The sequence below is a fragment of the Colias croceus genome, chromosome 26, assembly GCF_905220415.1.
Source record: "Colias croceus chromosome 26, ilColCroc2.1".
In the NCBI taxonomy this organism is placed as follows: Eukaryota; Metazoa; Arthropoda; class Insecta; order Lepidoptera; family Pieridae; genus Colias; species Colias croceus.
In genome coordinates this window covers 1,103,767-1,131,674 of record NC_059562.1, presented here as the reverse complement: position 1 = coordinate 1,131,674, position 27,908 = coordinate 1,103,767, and the positions used below count along the sequence as shown (strand labels likewise).

At 32.4% G+C, this 27,908-nt stretch overlaps 1 protein-coding gene and 1 long non-coding RNA gene across 2 annotated transcripts in view; one reads left to right on the top strand and one right to left on the bottom strand.

Moving 5' to 3' along the window:
• Positions 1-277: 277 nt before the first annotated feature.
• LOC123703439 (twitchin) overlaps positions 278-27,908 on the top strand; it is a 122,769-nt gene continuing 95,138 nt past the window's right edge. Inside the window, exons 1-38 of the mRNA XM_045651433.1 lie at positions 278-450; positions 1,357-1,496; positions 3,349-3,370; positions 3,891-4,053; positions 5,187-5,328; positions 6,624-6,759; positions 6,835-7,038; positions 7,122-7,423; positions 7,662-8,288; positions 8,374-8,546; positions 8,669-8,842; positions 8,961-9,215; positions 9,570-9,686; positions 9,849-10,301; positions 10,520-10,627; positions 10,719-10,835; positions 10,925-11,089; positions 11,179-11,292; positions 11,394-11,495; positions 11,581-11,679; positions 11,759-11,854; positions 14,267-14,359; positions 14,642-14,719; positions 14,797-14,904; positions 14,987-15,076; positions 15,170-15,238; positions 15,528-15,641; positions 15,730-15,798; positions 16,001-16,120; positions 16,483-16,590; positions 16,766-16,810; positions 17,206-17,247; positions 19,116-19,175; positions 19,620-19,712; positions 20,200-20,250; positions 23,128-23,304; positions 23,389-23,595; positions 24,181-24,225. Coding sequence (XP_045507389.1) covers positions 278-450; positions 1,357-1,496; positions 3,349-3,370; positions 3,891-4,053; positions 5,187-5,328; positions 6,624-6,759; positions 6,835-7,038; positions 7,122-7,423; positions 7,662-8,288; positions 8,374-8,546; positions 8,669-8,842; positions 8,961-9,215; positions 9,570-9,686; positions 9,849-10,301; positions 10,520-10,627; positions 10,719-10,835; positions 10,925-11,089; positions 11,179-11,292; positions 11,394-11,495; positions 11,581-11,679; positions 11,759-11,854; positions 14,267-14,359; positions 14,642-14,719; positions 14,797-14,904; positions 14,987-15,076; positions 15,170-15,238; positions 15,528-15,641; positions 15,730-15,798; positions 16,001-16,120; positions 16,483-16,590; positions 16,766-16,810; positions 17,206-17,247; positions 19,116-19,175; positions 19,620-19,712; positions 20,200-20,250; positions 23,128-23,304; positions 23,389-23,595; positions 24,181-24,225 — 5,451 coding nt within the window. The remainder of the gene's footprint in view (positions 451-1,356; positions 1,497-3,348; positions 3,371-3,890; positions 4,054-5,186; positions 5,329-6,623; positions 6,760-6,834; positions 7,039-7,121; positions 7,424-7,661; positions 8,289-8,373; positions 8,547-8,668; positions 8,843-8,960; positions 9,216-9,569; positions 9,687-9,848; positions 10,302-10,519; positions 10,628-10,718; positions 10,836-10,924; positions 11,090-11,178; positions 11,293-11,393; positions 11,496-11,580; positions 11,680-11,758; positions 11,855-14,266; positions 14,360-14,641; positions 14,720-14,796; positions 14,905-14,986; positions 15,077-15,169; positions 15,239-15,527; positions 15,642-15,729; positions 15,799-16,000; positions 16,121-16,482; positions 16,591-16,765; positions 16,811-17,205; positions 17,248-19,115; positions 19,176-19,619; positions 19,713-20,199; positions 20,251-23,127; positions 23,305-23,388; positions 23,596-24,180; positions 24,226-27,908) is intronic.
• On the bottom strand, positions 288-27,894 carry LOC123703440. The gene is made up of 3 exons (XR_006752994.1): positions 27,800-27,894; positions 27,115-27,251; positions 288-421 (listed from the first exon to the last, which is right to left on the bottom strand). It is a non-coding gene; the product is annotated as an uncharacterized LOC123703440 (long non-coding RNA).

Here is a 27,908-nt window from a genome sequence, read left to right as displayed (position 1 = left end):
GCTTTAATATTTTTAAGCTATTGCATAGCTTCTATCGCGGGCCTTGAGCGCGGGGAACGAATCGAGAAATTCCGTAACGAAAAAACCTCACGCTCTCCACTCCGACGGGCGGAGGTGTGGCTTGAAGGCATAGCATGCAATAGCTTTACCGTGGCAGTCCCCGAGTGCCACACATCGTTTTTTTTATTAATTTTTTTATTGATTAAATATTTACATTCACAGATAATTATCGCAGCGACGTCAGCTTCTCCACCAGTGATGACCAACACCTAGCAATATGGGGGTGGCCGACGATTTTGCCCCGAGCTTCACGCAGAAGCCGCAGCTAAGGCAGGAGGACGATGGGAACAAGCTGGTCTTCGAGTGCCAGCTGCTCGCCGCGCCCAAGCCCGAGATTAGCTGGTACCGCAGCGATGAACTGCTGCAAGAAGATAATAGGACACAATTTAAGTGAGTGCTCTGTTTTTTGTTAACTCTATATAGAATACGATAATTTAAAGGAGTGCTCTATTTAGTTGCTATCTCTACATTTAAATCAGTGTTCTGTTCACGTTCTGTTTATTTGTTAACTCGACATACACAATTTAAGTGAGTGCTCTACTTATTTGTTATATCTACGTAGATAATAATTTAAGTGAGTGCTCTGTTTATTGGTTAACTCTACATAGAGAATATGTAATTTAAGTGAGTGCTCTCTTTATTTGTTAACTTTACATAGGACACATTTTAAGTGAGTGCTCTGTTTTATTGTTAACTTTACATAGGGCAAGTTTAAAGCAAGTGTTCTTTTTGAAATGGTAGAGTTAAAATTTACTCTTTAATTTATCTGCTGCTTATAATTGAATAACTGGTTTTCAGTGCAATAAGATTTATCCCAAAAGATCCCAAATAATATAATGTGTATATGATAATTATAATAACTTATCATTTCAACGTATACGGTGGGTTTGCTTTGATACTTATTGAAACAATAAACTCGAGAAAAATTCTGGATACACGCTTGCAAATTAATATGTTCATGTTAAATTCTGGATCATAAATTAAGTTAAGCTTTAAAAGAAATTCTTAAAATGTGTAAAGTTCCATATTTCTAACTTACCAGATTATCTGTAAATTTTTACTCATCTATTTTTAGTAATGGTGATTTAACTAAGATACGTTTGTATTAGATTGTGTTGTATCCCAGTTTTTTAATTTGCATATACTAAATCAAACTAGACTTAGAATTTATATTTTCTCTTATTTTTGTTATTGCCAGGAAAAAGATCTTGCGTCAGATAAATTCACGAAATTTTCACCCATTTAAACTCAAAAAAGTTTATAAAAAAACAACTAAACGCACTATCTTGCCCTCAGGATCCAGAGCCTCGCGAACAATAAGTACCTGGTGGTGCTCGAGCTGGATGACGTAATAGAAACCGACGCCGGACTCTACAAGGTTAAGGCTAAGAACAAGATGGGCGAGGTGGCCGCTTCCATCAATCTTAACTTTAGCCGTGAGTATTCGTAATGTTTAATTTTAATGTTTATTTATTGTACATGTATCCTAGAACAGTTAGGATAAAAGGAAATAATTTAATATAGAAAGTAACAATGTTTTTTGGGCGGTGAGTAAAGTTTTGTAATCGTCACTTAAACATCATACATCGGTACATCGGGCACTTAAAATCGGGTGGCATTATGTGATCTGCTGTACAATATTCACCAGAATTTGATCTAGGGCTATTCGTGTATAATTTATTTATAATTAAAACGGTATTATACCAATTACATAAATTATATTACAGTATATTATGAAATATAAAAATCAAATAAAATCAAATAACAATAAATTAATATAGTGAAAATTAGCTGTTAACGATATATTATGTAAAGTATCATGGAAATAGGGTAGAAAGAGTGTTGTTGAAATGTTCTAAGCATTTCTAAATATTTGGTCTTTGAATTTGGTGACGTTTTAATAATACATTAACAATTTGAGGAATTTGACCGTGTCCGATTCGCTAAAATTTTTTCCATAAATAATGTAATTTCATTCCTGCAAAAATTTCGCAAATTACAAAAAAACTTTTATGTTTACGTAACATGTCAGTTATTCTGTTCCAAATGCAATGTAATTCTATTCTGTTGATACCACCGAAATAGAAGTATTAGTCACTAAGAAACAGAGCTTTTCTCTGTTGTTGAGGCGAAAATAAATCATGTATTATGACTGCGAAAATTTTGACGTGTGTGACAGACTATAGAATCAATGTTTTTATTAGGACCTCGAAATTTTAACCTACTATATATAAAACTTTAACAATTATAAAGGTCGTGACGAAAAGTAGTAGGGCTTAACATCGAGCTTTACGTTCATTAAAACAAAAATAACAAGCTTTTGAATATATCGGCACTCTACCAGTAATTTTCATTTTTTAATTTTCATCAAGATCGGTTAGTTTGTCTGTTTTTTTATTGAATGTTATTAACAACAAATGTCACTATTTTCTTTACATTAACATTAACAAAACATATAAATGATTAAGGAATTTATTAGATAATGTATTTTATCCGTAAAATGCTCTACATAACAAATAAACATACACATAATGAAAGTACATGCTCAATCTATAGGAAAATAGGTACTTATAATAACAACGTATCTGTAAACATAAACTTGAAATATCCACCAATAACAAGCAAACTTCTAAACTAAACCAAATAATGTAATTCCAATTCAATTTAACAATATCTCCAGCACCTGCCCATGAGCTCATCATCAAATCAAACGTTTACTGTTGAAGGCTATTCAAATAAACGAATAACATCAAAAACTTGGTTATTTTTATCTTCGATTTCACATAAACATATGCTGTAACTAGTGCTAAAATTTGCTGAACGTGAAATCCTCCTGATTTTGTTGAATAAATTCGGGTATTAAAAGTGAATTTATAGGGAAAAGCTATGAAATCACTGTAGAAATTGATATTATGATAGGATAAAACAATTTGTTCTCCATATATGAAAGAAAAAAAAGACGCACTCGGCGACTGCCGCGGTAAAGCTATTGCATAGCATGCCTTCAAGTCACACCTCCGCCCGTCGGAGTGGGGAGCGCGAGGTTTTTTTTTCGTTACGGAATTTCTGGATTCGGTCCCGCGCTCAAGGCCCGCGATAGAAGCTATGCAATAGCTTAATATAATTAATTTTTATTTAAACAATCGATTGTGATTTGCATTTCGGACCTATAAATAAAAAAAAAAATAAAAAAACTAACAATAAGTAAACAAAAATTATAATACTCGTAGTAATACAATGTAAGTGTATAATTCAAATGATACTGATGATATTCCTTTAAATTTTCAGCTGCAGACGAAGAAAAACAGAAGTAAGTTACTCATTTATTCATTCAATTAAGCGTACTTCTTAGTCAGTTTATAGCTTTATACTATTGTCAGCTATAATATTATTGTTTATTTAAAAGTAAGCAAAATCATACTATGAAATAAATAAAAACAGATTTAATCGATTAACATGTACTTAGTAAAACTTTCGCGAAGTTTTCACATCGCTCGCTGTTGAAAGCTTTGAAGCTTCGTCTACCCTATAATTTAACTGCCATTTTTATTCTGATAAAGTCTCCATAATCTACATATTTAATACTCCTAATCTATACTTTATTATTTATTATAATATTACAAAGCTGAAGAGTTTGTTTGTTTGAACGCGCAAATCTAAGGAACTACTGGTCGGATTTGAAAAATTCTTTCGGTGTTAGATAGCCCATTTATCGAGAAAGGCTATATATCATTACGCTCAGACCAATAGGAGCGGAACCACGCGTGTCAAACCACGAAGAGAAGCTAGTAATCTATATAAAAATACTAAAATATCGATATATTTTACAGACAAGTAGACGGTAGAGCGCCGACGTTCGCGCGCAAGCCAGCGATCCGACAGGAGGACGACGGCAAACGACTGATCTTCGAGTGCCGCATTGAAGCAGAGCCCGTGCCCAACGTCAGTTGGTCCCACAGTGGGGTGGAGGTCAAACCTAGCCCTAGACATAAGGTACAGATAAGCATGTTAATTCCCACTTATTAGAGTGCTTTTACATCAGAGATGTGCGAGGATGCGTTGCGAGGAATGTGTTTTTAAAGAATCCTGTCGCATTATTTACCTCGCATCTGACAGCACAGCTCTTGTGGAAGCGATACTATTGGTTCTTTACAAAAACAAACCCTCGGAACGCATCCTCGCACATTATTGGTGGAAAAGCACCCTTCTTAAAAATAAAAGGGAAAAGCACACTAATGAGTTATTACTGTGTACACAATATATTTTAGTGTAGGTATTAGGTGAAAATATTTAAACGAAAATATGTTATAACGACATTTAAATACATATTTTAAAGACACGAATAAGAGCAGAAAATATTACGTGTAACATAAGCGCAAAAGCTTTCTTATAAAAAAATGATATTCAATTTTTTATAAATTAATTAGAAATGACCTTGACCTCATTTCTATTCTTAAGGATGCATTTAAACGTCCTTGGTGTAGGTGACCTAGATCCAAATAATGTATTTGTATTTGCTATGTCTTTGAATTAAAAGCATTAGTTAAATAATTGAATTATTAAAAACTAGAGGTCCGCCCCGGTTTCGCCCGTGGTACATATTTCGCAATAAAAGGTAGCCTATGTCCTTTATCAGGTATCAAAATATCTCCATACCAAATTTCATGCAAATTGGTTCAGTAGTTTAGGCGTGATTGAGTAACAGACAGACAGAGTTACTTTCGCATTTATAATATTAGTATGGATTATTCAAACGAATAAATATCATCAACAAAGCTTTTGAAAAATAAGCTTCAATAATAAATCATCAGGAGTTATTATTTATTCAAGGATATTTTTACTAAAAGAAGTAAACAAATACATGCCTAAACTGAAATATTTTACTTTCAAATAATCTCGATATATTTAAGTACAATTTATTTAACTTTAATTATTAATTTAAATTATTGAGAACAATCAATATTTACGCATTCAATTATGTTGTGTTTCAATTTTGAATTTATTACCACTCTCAATTTATAAAAAGCGACTGACTATTTATTTTTTAACTCTATTCCATCCTTGTTTCAAACCTTTAATATTTTTTGTCCTACTTATTAATTAATTTTCTTTTGAATTATTTACAGTTAACAGTAAACAAAGACGGTAAATCATATTACGCGTCGTTGGAGATCAACAACGTTACAGTGGAAGACGCAGGAAAATACAGAGTTACTGCTAAAAACGAATTGGGCGAAAGTAACGCTACTATCAGTTTGAACTTTGACAGTAAGTACTAGAAATAAAACAAATACTTATCTAAATTATTGATAAAGATTCTTAAATAATTGTTACTCAAGTGCCATAAAATTTTGTTTCACCATTTTTACATACAATTGCGTATACGTCTTCGAGACAGACGTTAGAAATGGTAAAACAATATAAAAAATAACAATCAGATACATTACAATTTCCTAGTTGCTAGTTTCATATGACTTTACACACTCTACGTCATATAGTATCTACATTTTATGGCGCTTCAAACTATACAATAAATTGATGATAATTAAATTAATAATTTATTAAATTATTGACGCAAATGGACATTGTTTATTCGCTTTGTGTAGTAGATACATGACAATCTAACGCTAAGGCCGGTTGCAGAGCTTCACCGACCATCAGTGCGTACGTCAGTCGCGCTTGTCATATGTATGGAAATTCATAAAACCGTTCATAGCTAGACCGACCATACGCACGCGTATTTCAATACATATGACAAGCGCGGCTGACGTACGCACTGATGGTCGGTGAAGCTCTGCAATCTGGCATCTTTACCAGATTTAATGTTCATATTATATGTTATGTCATAATGCTGTTCTTGAACATTGTCCGTTTTATGTAAGTGTAGATTTTTGCAGACAAGCTTTTGTATTATCATCAACTAATTCCTCAAATATATGATTCAAATACTCGACATTACACACTATAATGTATACATGTGTTGTAACATCATTGTTGTCTCCATTTAAGATGTTTTCTCACTATCCAATACATGTATATTTACACTAAATATTTATGTTACACTTAACCAGACAAATACAAAAACACAATACAATATTTTCCCTCTCAAGATACTAATCAACTTCATATGCACGAGTAGCACTTTTGAAATTTATATTTATTTTTAGTTACTGCTACGATGCTTCTTAACCCTATCTTTTATAATATTTTATACCTTTAATCGACTTTTATTGAAATATTTTGCAAACTCCAAGCTTAAGCAAATGCACATTAACATCAATTAAAATACAGCCACTGTTATGCGTACTATTTATAAAAGAATCCTTAATTACAATAATTATAATATGATCCACAACATATTATATACGTATCTATGAATATTTAACTGTTTCTATACATGCCTCGATTAACTCTTACATAAAACTGGCTGAGTGTAAATTTACCGATATTATATGACACGAATGAAAGAAAACATCTTAAATGTGATAAACGGTTAACTCATGATAAAGCTGCAATAGTTGAAAAATGCTAAGTGACAAAAGTAATGTAATATTTGATAATAGGCGATGAAGCGCCCGTACCAGAAGACTATATTAAGCCGACTTTTACGGAGAGACCTATCATCAGACAGTCAGAAGACGGTACAAAAATAACGTTCGAATGTAGATGTGTTGGCAAACCGAAACCAACCATTACATGGTAAGATTTACCAAAATAAACATTTATTGAACTTGTAACAATTATTGGAGAAACTAACGACATCGGTCTGTACAGGTATCACGGTAAAAAATTAGTAAAAGAGAGCAGTCGATACAAAATAACGCTAGAAGAGGATCAGACATTATACCATATCGCGCGACTCGAAATTATAGGCGTAGAAAATGCAGACAAAGGCGAATATAGGGCGGTAGCCAAAAACAAACACGGTGAAGGCGTGGCAAAAATAAATCTTAACTTCCAAAGCGGGGACAAACCTAAGTATGCATTCTTAATCTAATTGTTTGTAATTGACATAATCAAAGTAGGTATTATTATCAACTAATTGCTAACCTTTTAAACAGAATCCCCGATGGAAAAGCACCTAGGTTTCCTAAAAAACCTACAATCAGACAAGAGGGTGACGTCTTAATAATGGAGTGCATATTAGAAGCACATCCACTACCCGACATTGTTTGGTATCATGGAGACAAAGAAATTAGAGACGGTGTTAAAATGAAAATGTCTAGGAAGGCAATTGGAAAAGATACATATAACTTAACGTTAGAAATTTTAGGTCCAACTAAGGAAGATGGTGGAAACTATAGGTGTAACGCCTTTAACTTGTTTGGTGAGAGCAATGCAAATATTGCTCTCAATTTCCAAGGTAATGAAAGTCGCACTTAAATTAAACAATCAGTACGCATACAGTAGCAATCGCATGCTGCAAAGCAAATTCATTCAGTTGCATGTAGCATTTTTATTTTTTGCCGAGTTGTAATTTTGTGGTACAAGTAATCGAATAAAAATTATTAATTAAACAAAATTTTATAAAATATTAGTAACGCATATTTCGCTTTCCTTTAATTGTACATATGTCTCATTTAAATTCGTGTATTATTCAGGTGGGGATGACGAAAATGGTTTCGCACCCTCGTTTGTGGAGAAACCCCGAATCATTCCCAACGAAGATGGCACGCTCATCACAATGCGTTGTGTCTGCAAAGCTAAGCCGGCGGCTGAGGTCACGTGGTACCGGGGCACGACCGTCATTAAAGCTAGTAGTAAAATTCAAATCAAATCAACGGTCATAAGCGAAGACGTTTATGAACTGATGTTACTTTTATCGAACCCGACAGCAGCGGACGGTGGCGCTTACCGCTGTTATGTTCAAAACGAGTTCGGAGAAAGCAACGCTAACCTTAACTTAAATATTGAGGCTGAGCCAGAACCAGAAGGCGAAGGCCCAACATTTGTTGAAAAACCTACAATCCAATCCAGGGACAATGGTAAATTAGTAATTATGGGTTGTAAGGTTAAAGCTAGCCCAAAACCGACGATCGTGTGGTACCACGAGGGTAAAGAAATCAGGGACTCATCTAAGATCAAAACTAGGGTCGAAGTACACGAAGATATATACACAATTGTATTAGAACTCCTCGACCCTGGTATTGAAGACTCCGGATTGTATAAATGCAATATTAAAAATGAACTTGGGGAGCTCAATGCGAATCTAACGCTCAATATAGAAAGTAAGTTTCGTTTGTGAATTGACTATTAAAAATTATTTTGTTCTATGTATTCAATGATTACTAATAATGATTTTATTATTTACAGTCATTCCAGTTATTAAAGAGAAACCAAAGATCATTAAAATAGTTAAGAAGAAGACTGTGATTGTTGAATGTAAAGTATTAAGTAAATTTGCTCCTTCGTGTACATGGTTTAAGGAAGCTAGTGCTGTTAAGGAGGATTCAAGGCATACTGTGCTAATAGAGCCATTGAGAGAGGTAAATAATTTAACTTTTGAAATAACTTTAACATGATTTTAAATTGTATTTACCTATAAGTGATTCAAATTGTAATATTTTTGGAGATAATTGATAACAATTTAAAACATAATTAATTTCAGGGTGAGTTTACGGTAAAATTAGAAATTTCAAATGTGAGCCAGCAAGATAAGGGTTCATACAAACTCGTTGCCAAGAACGAGAAGGGTGAAGCAACATCACAACAAGTAGAGATTACAGACATTCCTGAGGAAAAGGGTGACAAACCTGTGATCATCAAACACCTCAGAAGCTTGGTGAGTAGTATCAGTACTGTTAAATTATGCTTAATAATCATAAGTTATTGTCAAACGATGAACACATTAAACTTGTCTAGTATATCAATTTATTACATTTTGATTAAATATATTACAGGCCAGAAAAGAGAACGAGGAAGCAGAATTTATTGCTGTCCTGAAAACATCTGATCAATCATGTAGATGTACATGGTACAGAAACTCAACAGTTGTTAGAGATTCCTCTGAAATTAATACCTCATTTGATGGTACCAACGCCCGACTCATTATTAGGAAAGTAACATCCAAGTATGTTGCGAACTATAGAGTGGTTATCCGAAATGAGTTCGGAGAAGACGAATCAAGCGCAGACCTTACGCTTGTTGAAGAAAAGGTAAATGTTATTTGTTATTTCATAAAAATAAACTTTTTTTTTAAATAGAGGTAGTGATTTCTTACCACGTGTCCCGTGAAATTTGTCCAGCCAAAAATGGATAAAAATTTTGAATAATTATTTTAATCAAAGTTTTAAAATTAATACATAATTACATTACGTGCGATATGTATGTGGAATGGTGTCAAAGTTAATGAAATTAATTTTGACACCATTCCACATACATATCACACCCCGGCTATTCTTGTCAGATTAGGCTTTAAAATCATTTTCTAAATAACACAACGAGCGTGTAAACAACGTAAAACAATGAATGTTGATATTAATAGTAAATTATATTTTATTTTATTTCAGAAAAAGAAAAAGGAAGAGGAGGAAGAGGAAACAACAGTTATTGAGGAATCTGAAGAGGAAATGTCGATCGTGGAGGAAAAATCAGTCATAGAAGAAAACCACGTCGAAGAAAGAAAAGTACGATATAATATTTGTTACTCCAATGCAAAGCGCATTTAAAATTAATGTTAAAAATTTCTTATTAACAGCTGATGTAGAATATATTTATTTATTATAATTTCCTTTACAATCCGGTTCTCGAATTTTTACATTAAAAATTCTAATAATTATGTTTAACAGGAAGTAAAACAAGAACAAGAAGATGAAACTGTAATTGAACAGAAAAAATCATCAGGCAAGAAAGTATCAAAGAAAGAAGAAGTTAAAGTAGAATCCAAACAAGAGGAAGTCTCTATTGAAGCCCAGAAAAGTGAATCAAAGGCTGAATCGAAGAAGGTTGAAACTAAGACTCAAGAAACAAAGAAGGCTGAAGTAGAAGAAGAAACTAAAAAGATTCTTGAAAAGAAAACCGCGAAAACTGAGGAAGAGAAAAAGGCTCTTCTAGAGAAGCTTGAAAGCAAGAAAAAACCAGAACCGGAACCAGAAAAACAAATTGAAGGCTTGCCTAAATTAAAACCAGTCAAGCCTAAGGAAGAACCAAAACCTGAAGAAAAAGAAACTACCAAGAAGACGGAAGAGAAGAAGAAAGTGGTCAAAAAGAAGGTCGTCGCTAAGAAAGAGAAAAAAGAAGACGTAAGTAGTTTGAATGTGTAATAAATGTGTATATTTCGTAAAAGGTTAATGTACAAAAGCTTTGAGTAAACGGTCAATGAACAACTGTTTTAGAATTGTATGACATCAATTCTGAAGACACGCTATATCGGTGTATATTAGTGCTAATCGTTGTGAATAGATATTTGTTTGGAGTGTTGTTCTAACTATTAGCTGTGTTACAATGTTATGTTTATTAGGACGAGTTTGACTTCGTCGACGATTACGAGCGTCCAGTATTGGAGAAATACGAAAGAATTACACCAACGCCCCTTGAAAAAAAACCCAAAGTGGATGACACACCAAAGGTAACACACACACAGTCACATTTAACATAAAATTCTTTACAAGTATTAATACTCAAACATTCAAATCTTAATTAACAATTACATTATTTAGACAAAACGTGCTTCAATTTCCGAGAGCGTTAAAAGTAAACCCCAAGAAACTGAAGAAGAACCTACCGTGCCAAAAGGAGGTCCACAGAGAACATCTAAAGTAGAAACTAAAGATGAGGTAGTAAATACATAAATATTTTTATTAGATATATATTTAATGGTAAAAACACGACATCCAAAAATAATAATGTATTTTTAAAACGCTAGGTGGTAGAAGAATCTCGTAGAACTAGTATAAAGAAGGGTATTCCTAAGCCGGAAGAGCCAGTAGATGAAATATCAAAGGTAAAATTATCGAAAGCTCCAATAAAACCAACAGAAGAGCAACCCGAGGAACCCCAAGTTGCTCAGTCTAAAAAACTCGTTAAAAAGGTAATACTTATTAAACTACATCAGAATAAATTGAGTTTGGAGTTTTTATTCTATTGAGTATTCATTTAAATGTTGTGTTAATTTTCAAGCCTGAGGAACAAAAAGAATTTGTTGATGATTATGAACGTCCAGATCTTGAAAAATATGACAAAGTATCTCCAACGCCTTTAGACAAAACTAAAAAACAAAATGGGGTTTCAGAGGTATACATTTTATTAAATCGTAATTTAAATTTTAACTTTTCATTCATTTATTATCTTTAATTTTTATTAAATCTTAAACGTAATAAACAATAATTTTATAGGAATCGTCAGATTTTATTGATGATTATGAGAAACCTGAACTTGAAAAATATGAAAAAATTACACCAACACCTAAAGATAAACGTCGTCCTAGTGATACTCAGGTTAGCTCTAAAACATTCTATTTTGAATTACTGTTTATAATATTATAAATGTCATACAATATAATACTTTTCGGTTCATTGATAGGATGAAACTGATATGATGAAGGGCAAAATAAAGCCTAAACCAAAGGAAGAAGAACCTGAAATGCCTACCCTTCGCAAACGTTCTGTAGCTAAAGATAAGGTAAACAGGGCTCTCGTTTGAAATTACTAGTTATTCCAAAAGGCTTGTTTAAAACATTTTTTTTTTTCATATTATATAGGAGGAGGATAAAAAACCTGATGAGAAACCAAAAACTAAAACACCCAAAAAAGATGAAATTAAAACCAAGAAACGTCCTTCTCTTAAGGAGAAAGAGGTACACACAGCTTAATAAGCTAACAGAACAAATTTACTGAAACTAAACACACTAAAGACACGATTGTTTACACTGCACTCTGGGGCTTGAAATAATCACATTAATTCTTGAGGCTAACAAACGCCTTAAGTATCTTTCTATGAACTACAATAATTTTCTGTCTTGCTTCATTTACATACAGATATTTTTGAGGTGCTCGGCATTTTTTCCTTCTCCTGTTTTTCAGGTTACTGTAAATGTATATTGTATAAAGTTTAATTTTATATTGCATCCTGCATGTGTATCCATATATGTTTTATAATGTGTAAATAGTCAAAAAAGTCCTGCGTCGTTGACTCCTATAATTTACACACTTGTATATTTTATTTCACAACTTAATAGTAAAATAATTTTGAAGGTTGAGGAGGAGGAGTTTATTGATGATTATGAGAGACCAGTTCTCGAGAAATACGAAAGAATAACACCCACACCCATTGAGAAAAAGAAGAAGGTACACTTTAACACATATACACTAACAACAAAACTTATTCCTCTTTATTCTTTACTAAAAATTATATGGCGTTTCTTAAATCCAATTTTGTTAATTTATATTTAAAAGAATATATTATTAGAGGTTATTATAATATAAAATGATTGTAATAAACATTTACAATTACGTATAGGATGATAAACTTCCTGAAGATGTGTCATCTTCACCAACTAAAAGGCGTACTTCTGTCCAAGACAAAGAAAAACCTGAGGTAGGCAAATTAGATTCATTTAAATTGTTTCACTCGATGATAAAAAGCACACACAATAACAAATAAAATATTTTTTCTACAACACAGCCTATGGAAATTGACGAAAATACAGATATCGTTGATAAAAGAGGTGTTAAAACTAAATCAGTACCTGAACCCGATGATGTACCTGCGACACGTAAACAACCATCAAAACCAGAACCTATGGTTTGTACCATATTATGACAGTTTTATAAATTACAATCTGAATTCAAATATTTTCATTTAAAAAATTAGATCGACTTTATTTTAAATTAAACGTTTTTGATGCTTAGGATGAGGATGAAACAGAGGAATATTCAGAAACAGACAACTCTAGTAAAGATAAAACTAAATCAAATGAAAGAGTTCCTCGTACTGATACAGAGGTAAAGCTTTTTAAATTTCTTTCATTTAGTTAAATATGTTATTAAAATTTGTATAGATTGATTTATTGATACATTTAAACATGATAACGTATTATAGAGACCCGTTGAAAATGGCAAGAATCGTAAAGAACCAGAAAAAGTTTCTGGCAAGGATCGTACAGAACCAGCAAAAGTTTCTGACGAAAAACCTAAATCGTCTACAGATAAACGTCGTCCTAGTGACGTTCAGGTACACAATATTTTCCACAACTTAAAAATAATTAAAATACAAATATATTTTTATATTAATACTATATTATACTTTGTTAGTATGACGTTGGTTCTGAGAAATCAAAACCAAAAGACACTGAAGACGAACCAGCTAAACCTACACTTCGTAAAAAATCACTTAAAGATAAGGTGAAGACTTTAATTTAAACATAACTTCTTTACAATTATCATTTGTATAAAAACATGAAATAATAAACTCTACTATTGTTTAGGAGGACGATACTACTAAAACTGATGACAATGAGTCAGTTAAAACAGTTAAAAAAGTTAAAATGGTCACAAAGAAACGCCCTTCACTTAAAGATAAAGAGGTAATACACACAACAATTAACATTACAAATAACATTTTTATACTCATATTTGATATAACACACACGATTTGGAAGTTCGACACGCCTGCTAATAAATCTGCACTTTGTCTATGAAATAAAAGTTATTCTTTTAACTCACACAACTTTCGCACAGCATTTTATGCAGTTTTTGAACCAGTTAACGAGAATTTTATACAGATTTACAGACTACTACGTTCGGCGGATGTTCACAGCTTCACACTAATTTATTGTTTCCAGCGCGCAGATCTTTTATACTATAGTATTGGCGTCAAGTTTATTCACTTATTTTTATTGCATGGCCTGTATATAATACTTTGCTTTGTATAAAGCTTCTTGATTTTAGATTTTCATTTTCAGATTATTCTGTTCGTAAGTATTGGTTATTTAATACGTGAACCAATTTATTCAAATTTAATCACTATTTTCTTATCATGAATACCTATAATATTATCTTGAACTTATACAAAAACTACACAAAAGTGCAAAGACCGCAAGGAAGCGGAATGGTTTTCCTATTTATAATTTCTATACTCTGACAACGTTAGTATGTCGGTATTAGGACGCATATTAAATATTTTCAATTAAATATATTGTTAGCGTATACAAACACGATTTGTCAAGACATTAATAGAAGTTAAATTAAGCATTCAATAAAATTTAAAGGTTCAGGAGGAAGAGTTTATCGATGATTATGAGAGACCAGTGCTCGAGAAATATGAAAAAATTACACCTACACCACTTGAGAAAAAGAAGAAGGTACACAAACACCCGCTTGATAATAGGCAATACACACCCCTTAGCTTAGGCCCTTTAAAATGCTGATATTACATCCGCAATTAAATCTAAACCAAATGCTTTATGCTCGTAGATACATCCAAATTAATTTTAACTGTATTTTAGTTTAACAAGCGTGAATTATTATTCCTCAAACTGCAATGCTTAATTATTGTATTATAACTCAGTAAATGGCTATGGATTATATCATTTATCCTTTGAAAGTTGTCCCTGTACCTATTTTAAATATAAAAAATACTACAGGAAGAAAAAGTACCTGAAGATGTTTCTTCTACAACGGTCCAAAGGCGTCGCTCTGTTAAAGACAAAGATAAGCCTGAGGTAGTAACCGTTTAAATAAATATATATTATAATTTAAATCATATGACTATTTTAACGTAACAAATATATTTCTATAGCCAATGGATGTTGACGAGAGTGTCAGTTTGTCTAAGCCGAAAAAATCGGAACCTGAACCTGAAGACGTTTCACTTACACACACAACTCCCGCTGAAACTAAGCCTACGGTTTGTATATTAGCCTACAAACATATATTTTTAAGTAATATCAAATAAAAAACAAATTAAAATTTCTTAATTTTAATAATAGATGGATGAGGCTGAAGCTAAACTCAAGGTTAAAAAGCCAGAAATTGTTGAGGAGAAAACTATTAAACGGCCTAAGGATAAAGAACAAAAGGTACACTTTACAATACTACATAATTATTCTTAAATAACTCCATACATGTAATAAATTAAGATATTATGAGATTTCATTTGCAATAATTCACAGATAGTTACCGACACTTATAAAACAAAGTCAGTTCTGCCAATTGAAAGAAGATACTCATTCTTAATCAAGGTACAAAGATAATGAGATAAAAATAATATTGTTGATGTAACGACACAAAAATAGCACAAGATATTTGTAGCACTTCACGAAAGCTAAATATAGTGTTTTTAAATGCGTAAAGCACCGACACACTGAATTGTTCGCCAAGTTGTATATACACTGTTTATGTTATTCACTTCGAACTATATCTCACTATTCTATTGTTCTCTTTCACAAACATCTTTTTCTTAGACTCTTTGGAATGCGTCTATTTGTTCTTCTGTATCTAATATATGTGTATATTTAATGACGGGATCAGGGAGAGGAGACAGAAGATTCCGTCAGTCTCACCAAGCCCAAAACTAAGACAAGCACAACTGCTCCTGAAGATGCCACACTTACTCAAAAGACACCAGCTAAGAAAAAGCTCACGGTAGTATTATTTAATATTTTAAACACCTCAGCTAAAAGTAATTTGAAATTATATTTTATTAATTATATCTATTCTAAACGTAATACAGGAGGGTAGCGAAGCTGCTCAACTTAAGGTCAAAAAACCAGCCGTTGCCAAGAAGGCCAGTGATGCTGAGGTAGAAAAGCAAATTATTTATTTCGTAGTTTACTTACTAGCTGAGTTGATTAAAATATTTGAATAAGAAGCATGTTCTAACACACCGTTTGATGATTTTACACAATCTCACTAACATAGAAACTGCTTAAGTAGAAATAATGCAACATAGAAGTAGTTAGGCTATAATTGTAGTATCCAATTAAACTGTGTTACTCCCGTAGGAACCACTCACAATACAAGGTGGTAAATTCCAAGTGCCACAACTTAAGAAAACTGTCAAGAAAACACCAGACACACCTAAAAAGGCTACATCCAGTACCAAAGAAACTGACGCTGACGGGGTAAACTCCGTTTACATACATTACATGTACACTTCTGCCTTCTGTGTCTACACATTTATTTAAATGTTACTTTATGCACATCTATTTGTAAAAACATATTTCAACTTACACAATCAATGTACGTATTTTTACACACTGAGTCGTCTGTTGTACGCTATTCCTGCAACCGCAAGCTTCACCACATGTGCGTCTGATATTTTGAAATCATACTGCTGGTCGCATGTCGCTTTTATCTCGCTTTTTTCCAGGAAACTATGTGCAAGATGTTATGTGCCCGACTGATTGTTTATCTGCTGCTATAAAGAAGAAAGGGATCCAAATTTTGTTTTAATTTTTACTAACATCTTGATTTTTATCTACAGTACGAACTGGACTTCGTTGATGATTACGAGAGACCTGTGCTGGAGAAATATGAAAAGATTTCACCAACTCCCATAGTTCGGGAGAAGAAAGAAAAGGAAGTTACACAGGTAATTGATGATCTCTTAATAATTGAAATAATTCGAGTAGACGACAAGAAGAAAAGTAATGTCCAATTTCAGTTGCAAGTAGTTAGATCTGCATTCATCTTTACAATTTAACGTTGATTACAATATGTCAAATTTAATTATTATATTCTCAATTAATTCTTCTGTATATTCAAAGGCGGTCGCAAAGGTTGCTCACGCAGAGCAGCATCTATCTGTCCAGGTATATCTATGTGCTTTCCTGAACCATGTACCTAATAAATTTTGATTACCAATTGTTAACAATCCGGTTTTATATAAGAAACATCATTTTTTACGTTCCCAAGAATTATTTTCGTTGGCAAAACTGTTGGGATCATCAGTCATTTTTGTTTGGGTTTTGATATTTGTGAAAATTTTAGAAAATCATCGTGGGTTATTCATTATTGTATATTTATCGATCGTTGTGTTTTCCAAAATTATTTATGTCAATTATGGAAACATTTCAGCTTGAATATTATGTATACTTATTTGTTTCCCTTTTATCCTATGTATATACATCCCATATCAATGTTATAAACCAACTAACAGGTTTTATTGTAAATATAATACTATGTGTTTTCATTGTTATCTTTTTAGACTGAAAGCAGACGTTCCTCAGTGGCGTCAGTACAAAGTGAAGTAAGTTTTAAATGCTTTTTTTTATGAAAAGACCACAAAACCGTTACTTTACTTCAAGTGTCATAATTAACCTATTTGAATTGACAAAATTTTCAAAGCGATGGTTTTGTAACAGCGTTAATTATTTCATTCCTGAACCCTGCCGTATATTACAAATATACAGGGTTATTTGTAAAACATCGGCAACCTCGCAGGACAAGATAGCTAACATCATAAGTAACAACATTAATTGATCTACGACTTTTGGCATATAACGCAATAAATTATTTTTAAGTGATTTTTTAAGCTTTTATTGTACTCTCCTAACATTTGTAAGTTTATGTTCTATTCATTATCGAAAGGACGACGCGACGCCCCCTTTCCCCTCCCGTTCGCTTCTTGTTTACGTAACTTTTGGAATGCGCGTAGAGTTTATAATATCCAAACGGAAAATTAAATGAATATTTATTTTTGTATGAAAATAAAATCTAACAAATTATCAAAAGTCGTAGAACAAATGTTGTTACTTATGATGTTAGCTATCTTGTCCTGCGAGGTTGCTGGTGTTTTACAAGTAACCCTGCATAAATTAGATATTATTAACAATTATATAAAATTTAGATATTGTGAATATGGTTGATAAAATTATCAAAATTATTTGAACTAACAAAAGAAAATTGTATATAAAATTACTAAAAACGAATTATTGGTCTAATACCTTAGATTACAAAATAAAGTACAGATGGAGCATGACAACCACCCGTCGCCCTTGTCAAAGAAAATACGAAATCAAAAACAAATACGTCGCTGCACCAGTGCTATAGCGCATATAGTGTCATGAAATACGTCAAAAAGGGTTTGCAATTTTAGTAAAAAAATGCTGTCTTGTGATAATAAAACGCTGTAAAATTTGTTCCCGAAAACAAAAAAAAAGATGAAACATCGTTTCACAGGTTTTCTGTAGATTATTTGGCTGATTTATTTCTATAAACGAATAATAATTTTAGAGATATGAAGGAATACAAAACTTCAACGTATGTTGCCAGTATTTTGAAAATGAATTTGCCATTTTTATTGGTAAAACGGTAAAATGGTTAAAAGATCTTCAGGGTAATGCTGTTGGATTTTTCGATCGTGAATGTGATTATTTGTATAGTGCACTAAAGGATCATGATCATTATTACGTCATAGTCATTTTCGCTAGCGATATAATTTATGTGAACTCCATGATGAAAATAAAATGTCCCGTTTTCTCGACTAAAAACTACCGCTATTCGCATTCATATATTTGAAAAATAAAAAATAATTTACCTAATTATTATAGTTATTATTGAAACTTTTTTTATGTGATTTATTTAATTAAAAATTGAATATAATTATTTTGTCCATATAATATAACTTTAGTAAGTAGGCAGGTACTTTATATAATAAAAGAATTTTTTACAATATTATAAAAAAAATATCATAAACCCGAAATTATATTAAAATAAAAATTAAAACTTGACTGCTAACTTATGTGTATAGCCTACGTCAATACCGCCACTAACATAATAATTCAGATGATTGCAATGAAACCTCACATCTCAAAATCGGTCCAACGGTTTATACTGCAGTACGTGTCAAAGAAATATTATACATACATACATAAACTCGAAAAACATAACCCTCTTTTTTCCGTAGTCGGGGAAAAATTTGGGAAATTTTTCAATATCCGATAACATTACACGCACACAGAAGCACCGTGTACGTACAGTGCAGCGGCGAAATGACAGCACACATAGCTTTATTGAAAATGACGATAAATCATTCGGTTTAGTTCGGCAACGCTCCATCTGTCTTTTATTTTGTAATCTAAGTCTAATACATTTTAATGATCGTGTTTTATTTAGGTACACGAAACAAAGACTGAGAGCAGAAGAAGCTCAATTATTGAAAACAAACAAGTTAAGGTAATGGCATATGCAATCATTTTTTTTTATTATTAATGTTTTAATTATAAGTACATGATTTCATATTATACCTTCCCTAACTACCAACTGCTTTATTGTTCAAAGTTTATATTTATATTGAATACTAGCGGTCCGCCCCGGCTTCGCCCGTGGTACATATTCACGTTTTCTCTACATAAGAACCATCCTCGTACTTCAAGGAATATAATAAAAAAAGAATTAAAGAAATCGGTTCAGCTGTTCTAAAGTTATGCGCTTAAATTTTGGGATTCATTTTTATATTATAGATTATTTAATTTTTTATGAATATTTCGAACATGAAAAAAATTAATCTGACTTAATTAAATAAAGTTTAGTTTCTAAATTAAAAATTTATTTAAAAGTAAACCATGTTTTAATAACTTTCTTCATAGAGGCGTATTTATGAATTATTTTATTATACAGCTTACAAAAGAATCAGCTGAAAGCAGAAAATCTTCAATATCCTCGATATCTGAACAACAACAAGTGTCGAGTTTCAGAAAGGGATCTCTCAAGGTAAGTGATAAAAATATAGGGAAAAGTAACAGGAAGAGAATAGTTGATTTAATAATAACGTGAAGTTTATCATGAAGATAATGCATGGAAAATAAAATTCAAAGAACTCTAAATGTTGATTTTAATCAAGTAGTTAAATACAAATTAAAATTTGTAATTATATTGAGTGTCATCATTTAAATTAAAGAACATAATAAAACAAATAGAAATGAGTTGGTAGTTAGTTTAACCAAAGCATTTATAGATTGGATATTAATAGATTTGAAGGCACGTTTTGGTTTTGAAACGTGTGAAGTAGTTTAAGTAGTTAGAAACGTTCAGTTTGATTTTAAGTAGTTACGTATCCCAAGCTCGTTTTATTTAGAACGATCTTAAATATTTGAGTTGCATTAATCACGAAGCTTTTAAATTCAATTTTGCACTAAGATCAAGGATTTGTAGTATTTTAGTTTCCCCTAATGCTTACTATCCCATAACTTGTTTCTAGGCTGGTGTGAAAGAGGCTCAAGTTAATGAATTAGAGAAAGTTAAGTTAAAGGTGAGGTATTGTTGCTTGTGTGAGCATGCTTTAATGTACTTAGATGTTCTCAAAATACAACAATACATTACATGTCTCTTGTAAATAATACTGACAAAACTGTAGGCGTAGGCCATGACATGAAAAACGTTGCAGTTGCAGATATTTTTGAGTTGTGAAGCAGAGGTAAATTTTAAATAGCCTTTGTCTCATAGCCAAAAAATGATCGCAATTCAAATGCGTTGACGTGTCATGGAGCGCCGAGTATCGTCACATCTATACGTTTCTATGTTGTGTGCTCTTTGTATATTTTCTGCAGCAAGCAAAGTCAATCTTTTTATATGTTTTATAAATAGGACACACCTAAAGAACCAAAGGAAGATAATGTGGAGTTTGATAAACATGATAAAACATATCCTTGGCGACCTACGAACACAAATGCACAGGTAAACACACCCATTCACATAAAGATAACACCTTCATAATGCAAATTTACATAAATTACATAAAATACATATTTTACATTAGGACACCAATGAGAAGGCACATCCAAAACGTAGTATGAGTTTAGATCAACCTACAACTAAAGACGATGGTCAACCTAGACGTAGACATAGCAAGGTTGAGGTAAATATATTATAAACATAAAATATATAATACAATTATACATAACTGAAAATACTTAAAACATTAATCACTAAAAACAGGACACAGAAGATATAACTGAAACTAAAGAGAATGTAGAAATTAGGCGTAAGGTTTCAATAGACAGACCTACAGAACCCACATATCCATGGCGTCGTCCTAGTCGGGAAAATCCTATTAAGGATGAAGACGTATGTATACTTTACTTTCACGATAATAATACTTTGATATTAAGCAAATATAATATTATTTTTATCGTATACGACTATACAAGACATTTATTGTATTCCTTTAAATAATTCCTTTATTTAACAAGACAGGATTATTACAATATGGTGTATTTCACAATATTAATTAATTTAATAATTTGATATTAAAATAATTAAGAGATTCATTGGTTCCCGCACTAGGCGAAGCCTGTTCTGCGGGACCAAAGTATGAAATAGATATTTGCATAATTTTTATAAAAAATAAATTTAGAAATCTGTTCTATAATTTTAGGTAGAACAGGTTAGCAATTCCAAAGTTCAAGACCAAAGTAAAGTCGATAAAGACAAAGATAACAATGATAAACAAACGAAACTTTCTCCGAATCTGCCTCGTCCTGGTAAAACAACTGAGGTAAATAAATATATTGAACATACATATAATACTAAAGTAAACGTAATTAATGTTTCTTTTTTACATTTAAATTTTATACATACATGATTATAGGGACCGACACAAAAAGACGAAGAGAAAGTTAGACCTGATACAGAAAAACCAAAGGTACACACAACATACTACAGTATTTTTTTTATAAATTTAAACATCGATAGTTAAATTTAATATAATATGTTATGTTTATTAGGTATCTGAAGATGTTAAACAAACAGACACAAATACTGATAAAACTGCACAAAATACACTTTACCCTTGGAGAAAACCGAAAGAGGTAAATCACACAATAAAGTTTCATATTCTTTCTTTATTATATGCTTGATGTTTTTTAAAATTTTGTGGAAATATTAGGTTCCAATCCTGGTCACACCGGACCCAGAATCAAAACCGAATGAGGTGCCATTTTCATGGAATGTAATTCCAGAAATACCTCAGGTATAATTTAAACGTTAATAATAAAATAATTTGGTATTATTAAATTTCTTGAACTACAAATAAATATTGAAAATTATCAGGCAGAACAAACACCAGAATTGGAAGATAATTACACACCAACATTACTTGAAATAGATCCTGTACCTTGGAGAAGGTCTCGTTCTCCTCAGGTACAATATTTGTACAAGATTTGTACCTATATACGTCTAAAAAAGAAATAAAAACACTTGCACCCTATGCATATTCACTCTGCCACATTTCAAGCACCAGGGCACGAATCTAATGAATATAATAACACCAAAATATAGTTCAACATAGAGATTATGTTTTTTAAATTTATAACTGTACCTTGCACACATTCCTACTCAAGCACTGCACTTACCCAAACACACGAGCACCATTACATACACTTTTGCACCAACTGACTTGCACAAAGCACATTTACCCTCGGACGCACAATATGCACACATTAAACAAAGAATAAGGTAATGAGACGCAGCATAAATATTTTTTCATATTAAACATGAAATATAATTAGTATCAATATGTACAAGTCTATCACCTTATTCAACTGACACAACTATGTTCACCTCGTATGGTCGCCATTAAAATCAATTGTTTTCTTTAGGCTGATGTAAACAACAAGGAAGAGAGCAAACCATCGTTAGCAATACCACAAGTAGCTATAAGCGGAACTCCTCAAAAGACTGATGAGGTAGAAATTGAACGAGTACAAAATTTATTAGCACATTGCACTTAATACACGGATTTTATTAAAGCACCAGCACAATTGGCATATCACAAATTTGTAGTAGAAATAAACACAACACCTCTCGTAGAACACTATTGTAGAAATAGATCTTTTGGATTTGTGTCTTGTTTCGCATGTTTATGTAGATACGTTTTTTAATTCGTATGTTATTTAACTGTAGACTTACTTTTCTCGCTTTTGCTTGTGTAAATTGGTACGTAATTAATAATGTCAATAATATGTAACATACTTTAAAATTAATGGTGAGTATAAAGAAGGAACTTTTAAATACATTATAATAGGTGCAGCAAAGGACCAGTCCGGGGATAACATCGAAGACAACATATGGGATGTGAGAAAATATAAGAATAAACCTATTTTAAACGGGATATTTTATAAAATTACAGAAAGTGGCAGCCAAAGAAGAAAAGGTTGAAGAAGAAGTGAAAAAGGCAAAGGTAACTTCAGTTAAGAAGAAGGCTGAAGATTTGCCCGAAATCGCGGATTATGATCGCCCTGATCTTGAGAAATATGAAAAGATTTCACCAACACCAACAACAAGGGAAAAGCCTGAAAAAGAACCGGTAAAGACAGTCTACATCACGCTAAATATAAAATTATAAGAGCATGTTATTAATAAGTCTATTAACCTTAATATTTTAATTTAGCCGGCGGAAAAACCGAAAGTGCCTGAAATCAAAGCACCCGAAGAAACTCCAGCCGCACCCAAAATTGAAGTCATTAAGGAAAAATCTCCAAAACCAGAAACGCCAAGAAAACCTTCCTTGTCACCTGCTCCTCCCGCTAGACGGGGTTCTCTCATCCCTCCACCGGAGGAGATGGGTAGACGCCCTTCTCTCATTATCAGCGACGAGGTATGTATACAGTTTGATTACCAACATGATAAAATTGATGATACAACTTTTATTTTAATTCCAATACATAGCTCCTTTTTATGTCAACAAACACAATAGAGGTAATATGAATTCCTGTAGATAAGATTTCATTGTGCTGTCTAGAGTAGTTTAGAAGAATTACCTGATACTATAAAACTATATGAACCAAGTGATGTAAATGATACATTTCACCTTTCTATTGTCTTAGGAATGTTGGCATATACCGACGCTACTCATGTGGTGCAAATGTATCTTTTCTAATTCACTTTGTTCCTCTGATGACTTTTTGTGATTTTACCAAATATTTTGAGCCCCGTAGACACCCTATTCTGTCAAGCCGAACCCATAACAATAGTGCGTCCAATACACTATTAAATATTACACTAATAATAATTTACCTACACAATGATTCCACGTGGAACCTAGCTTTAGTAACGGTTGAGGTTAGTTGATTTATTTGATTTTAGCTTAAAGTCCTCAATTCCTTGCTTCTTAGATTATTCACATAGGCACTGAAAAGGTAGATTGAATTGAATTTAAGATCGTAAAAAACGTAATCCACAGGAGAATAGAAAACTAAGACCCGGTGAAGTGATCGAAGAGAAGAAGGTAATAGCAAAGCTGCAAAAACTTCGTGAATGCTATTCGTTATACTATTGCCGTGACGAAATCTTAACTATCTCTTACGAATGCAGGAATGCATTTGCATCGCGGTTCGCAATATTTTATTACGAATATATTTCCTGAATAATTATATGATTTATTCACTTCTACATCTTGCCCTGCAAAGCAAGGTATAAAGTCTCTATTTTCTTATTATGATTGTTAAGAACATCATATAATTATTCAGAAATTTCTTCGCTGATTCTTTTTTCGTACAGGCACAAAACTAAATGCACACTTTTGCGATTCGGAGCACACAAATAAACTGCACAGCTTGTAAGCACGTACGCACACAATAACGGCGACGGGTGGGTCGTGCATCGGCGGATCTATGAGATTTAACTGGAGCAAATTGTTTGAATATTCATCACCGAAAGGAAAACTAACCACAAAATTAACAAATCGATGATGGCAAAATAATATACTATAACTTTCGCACCGCTAGTGAAGTCTCTGCACATAATAATATCGATAGGGCTCGTAGGGACCGTCACTCAGGTTCGGCGACAGAGGTTAGATAGGCAAATTTGATTGGCGGGATTATTATCAGTATTTTTTAACAACAGGTCACGAAATTACGTCCAGGCGAAGTTTTAGACGAGAGAAAGGTGAGATCGCTTGGGTCTGGTCTGGTTTAGGTGGACGCTGCTCGCTTTGCAAAGCATTTTGTCAAGTTTTATTTTCTCTCTGTTTTTACTATGGACATTTTAATTTTTCAACAACTGTTTTTTGCACATTGAATTTTTGTGAACACTGTGGCACTGAAACAGAATTTTATTCACAAAACACAGTTCACAAGTCACAACTTACACAGTCCTTTAACATAATCTATAGTGGACAGATGAACTCCACATTCTATATTTAGTGTCCATACCGTAGAATGTTTTAGTTCCTTTACATATCTGTCCTATTTTAGACATATACCCTATAGAAGCCGCTTAGCCCTCTGCGAAAAATGTTGTAAATCATTTTTCAAGCGATGTAGTGACAATTTCTGCCATAGGAGAACTAACATCACATTTGAATTATAACGAGAATGTGAATAATTAGTACCTCTATGTTCTCTTATGGGATTAGCTTCTTAGTAGTAGAATGTCTGTAGATATTTAACTAATGATATCTAACGCTCTTATATTTTCTACTAATGTTCTAAAACCTTTAAACCCCTAAACGCAAAAAGAACTGCACCTGTAAACCTATCTAACTCACAAAACTTCAATTCACTCACACAATGTGGAAAACAAGTTGCACCCACACATAACGCTGACACATCATCAGGACGTTAAGGCATCACAATGAGAATAAAGATTGACAGCACACTCATGTACATCTATGCACAATATTAACTGAATGTCTAACTGAAATAATTATTTTTTTCCAAAAAAGAAACGCGGCAGGCCGGGCGAAATCGCGGAAGAGGTATAGATTGAGTGAAAATATATGTTTAGATATATGTCATAGAAAGAATAGAATCGTGGCTAACATAGTTTTGCCAAGTGATTAATTATTATATGTATTTCGTGTAATTTGAACCAAAGAAACCAGTAATAAGGCGAATACCGAAATCGTTTTATTATTGGTTTGAGTCGAAATCGGAAAAGTAGATAATACACACTAGAGTAGATTGAATATTAATAGTGCTATTAACACCTTGTCGTTCTAACAGTTTTACCAACATTATAAACACGTCGTAACACTAATTTACAATATAAATCGCATGAGAAACGCTACAGCATTGATTTAACAAAAAATTTGCGATGCAGGTGTTGCAAATAAACACCCGTGAATTTATTGTTAAAGAAATGACACCCGAAGCCCACGCTAACCTAAATATTTATGAATTAATGCTTCTCGCTTCAGAATGTAATCTATTAATTGTATATTTTAAATTATTGGCTTTTATTACTCTGCTTTCTTTATTGATGGTCAATTTGATTATTATTAACTAATGTAAGTATTTGCTTCGCCTGTTCTTGAACAATACCACAAAACACTGAGCACTAAAATTTCAAAAGTATTGAAATCAATTAATTAATTAAAAGATTGAAATAAGAAATGATCTGATTCATTTTAACGACGCCAAAAATATCGCAGCTAAAATCGAATAAGATTTAACTAAAAATTCTGAACGCGATGAAATAACAGTCTATGATTTTCTGCATAGTCGCCAAGAAACATTCGCGACACGAACTTCAAACACACGCTTTAATAGCCGAAAACTTGCCAATGCCCATGAATTATTGTTTCTATCGTGTATTGTAAAGACGATATATGTCTTACAAAATCAGCTGCCATATTGCATTATTGATCTGACTAATAAAAAGTATTTGTTATAAAAGCAGGTGTAGCTCGCGATTGATACGACAAAACAAATTCAGATGGTTAACGTTTGTCAGTTATCTTGTTAAGGGCCGATTTTTCGATCCTTGGTTAAAATTTATCCGTTAAAAAAATATTACTTACACGAACATTTTAAAATGTCACCTGTAAACTGTCATATACGGACAATTAGAATACATTTTTGAAATGGAAGTTTAATACGTTATTCGATGAATAAGTTTTAACCAAGGATTGAAAAATCAGCCCTAAATCTAATAGTCAACGATCAAGATATCTCTATCAACATTCTGTTTCCAATAAGAAAAATCGATAATAATAGATTCAAATCGAATTCCGAAATAGAAATCAGATAGCTTATGTTAATAGATTTAAAAGAGTAACAAGTACCGTGTACGTTTCTAGACAAGGCTATATTTAAAAACAAGGACAGATACCAAAATAGACAAGAACAAATATAAATCTGATTGACAGATATATAAGTATGGATAGACATACCTTATGAGATGCGCGTGGGCCGGCCGCCTGCGGTGTGAGCTGCAACAATACTGGTATCTGAAGAACTTTTGGCATTGATGTTGATTCAGCATTCAGATTTCGGCGCCTATGTATCAGTAGCTATACTGACAGGTCATCTGGGAAGAAAGAATTCCAATCTTCACTATGCGTCTCTTAAACATGAATTATTTGTAGCCATTTAATTTCGATCAATTATTCTGTTGAGATAGGAAATAAGTATCTCAGATTACTTGGTAAAAGCAGAAGTTATTTACTTATTTTATATCCAGAATTCCAGAGATTAGAATGTCGATCGTATGTATGGGCAACTATTGGAAACTTTTAAGTAACAAATAGCGAATAAGACAATAAAATAATTTATAAACATAGTTAAAACAGCACAGAAGATGTGTATACGAAATATGAAATCAGAATATATATTAAGATTAAATACTTGTATAGAGCAAAAATGCAGAACTTTCGCTTAGCTATGCCTATGATACGTCATAGAAAACATTGACACAATTGGATGTGTATGAAAGATTGACTGACAATGTCGTCCGCAGCTTCTATCGGCCGAGACATTGAGCTGGATTTAGACAATGCAAAGTTCAGCTTTTGGCCTATCCAATCTGAAACTATTTACACACGACTCATGAAATTCAAAGCAAATTGTGGTAGATACATCAAAAAGCAAAGCAGGCATCGGATATCGATCGACTGACGACATCAACACGCGAAATAAAACATCGTCCAAGTACACACATGGATACCTCACCTTAATCTGATAATTA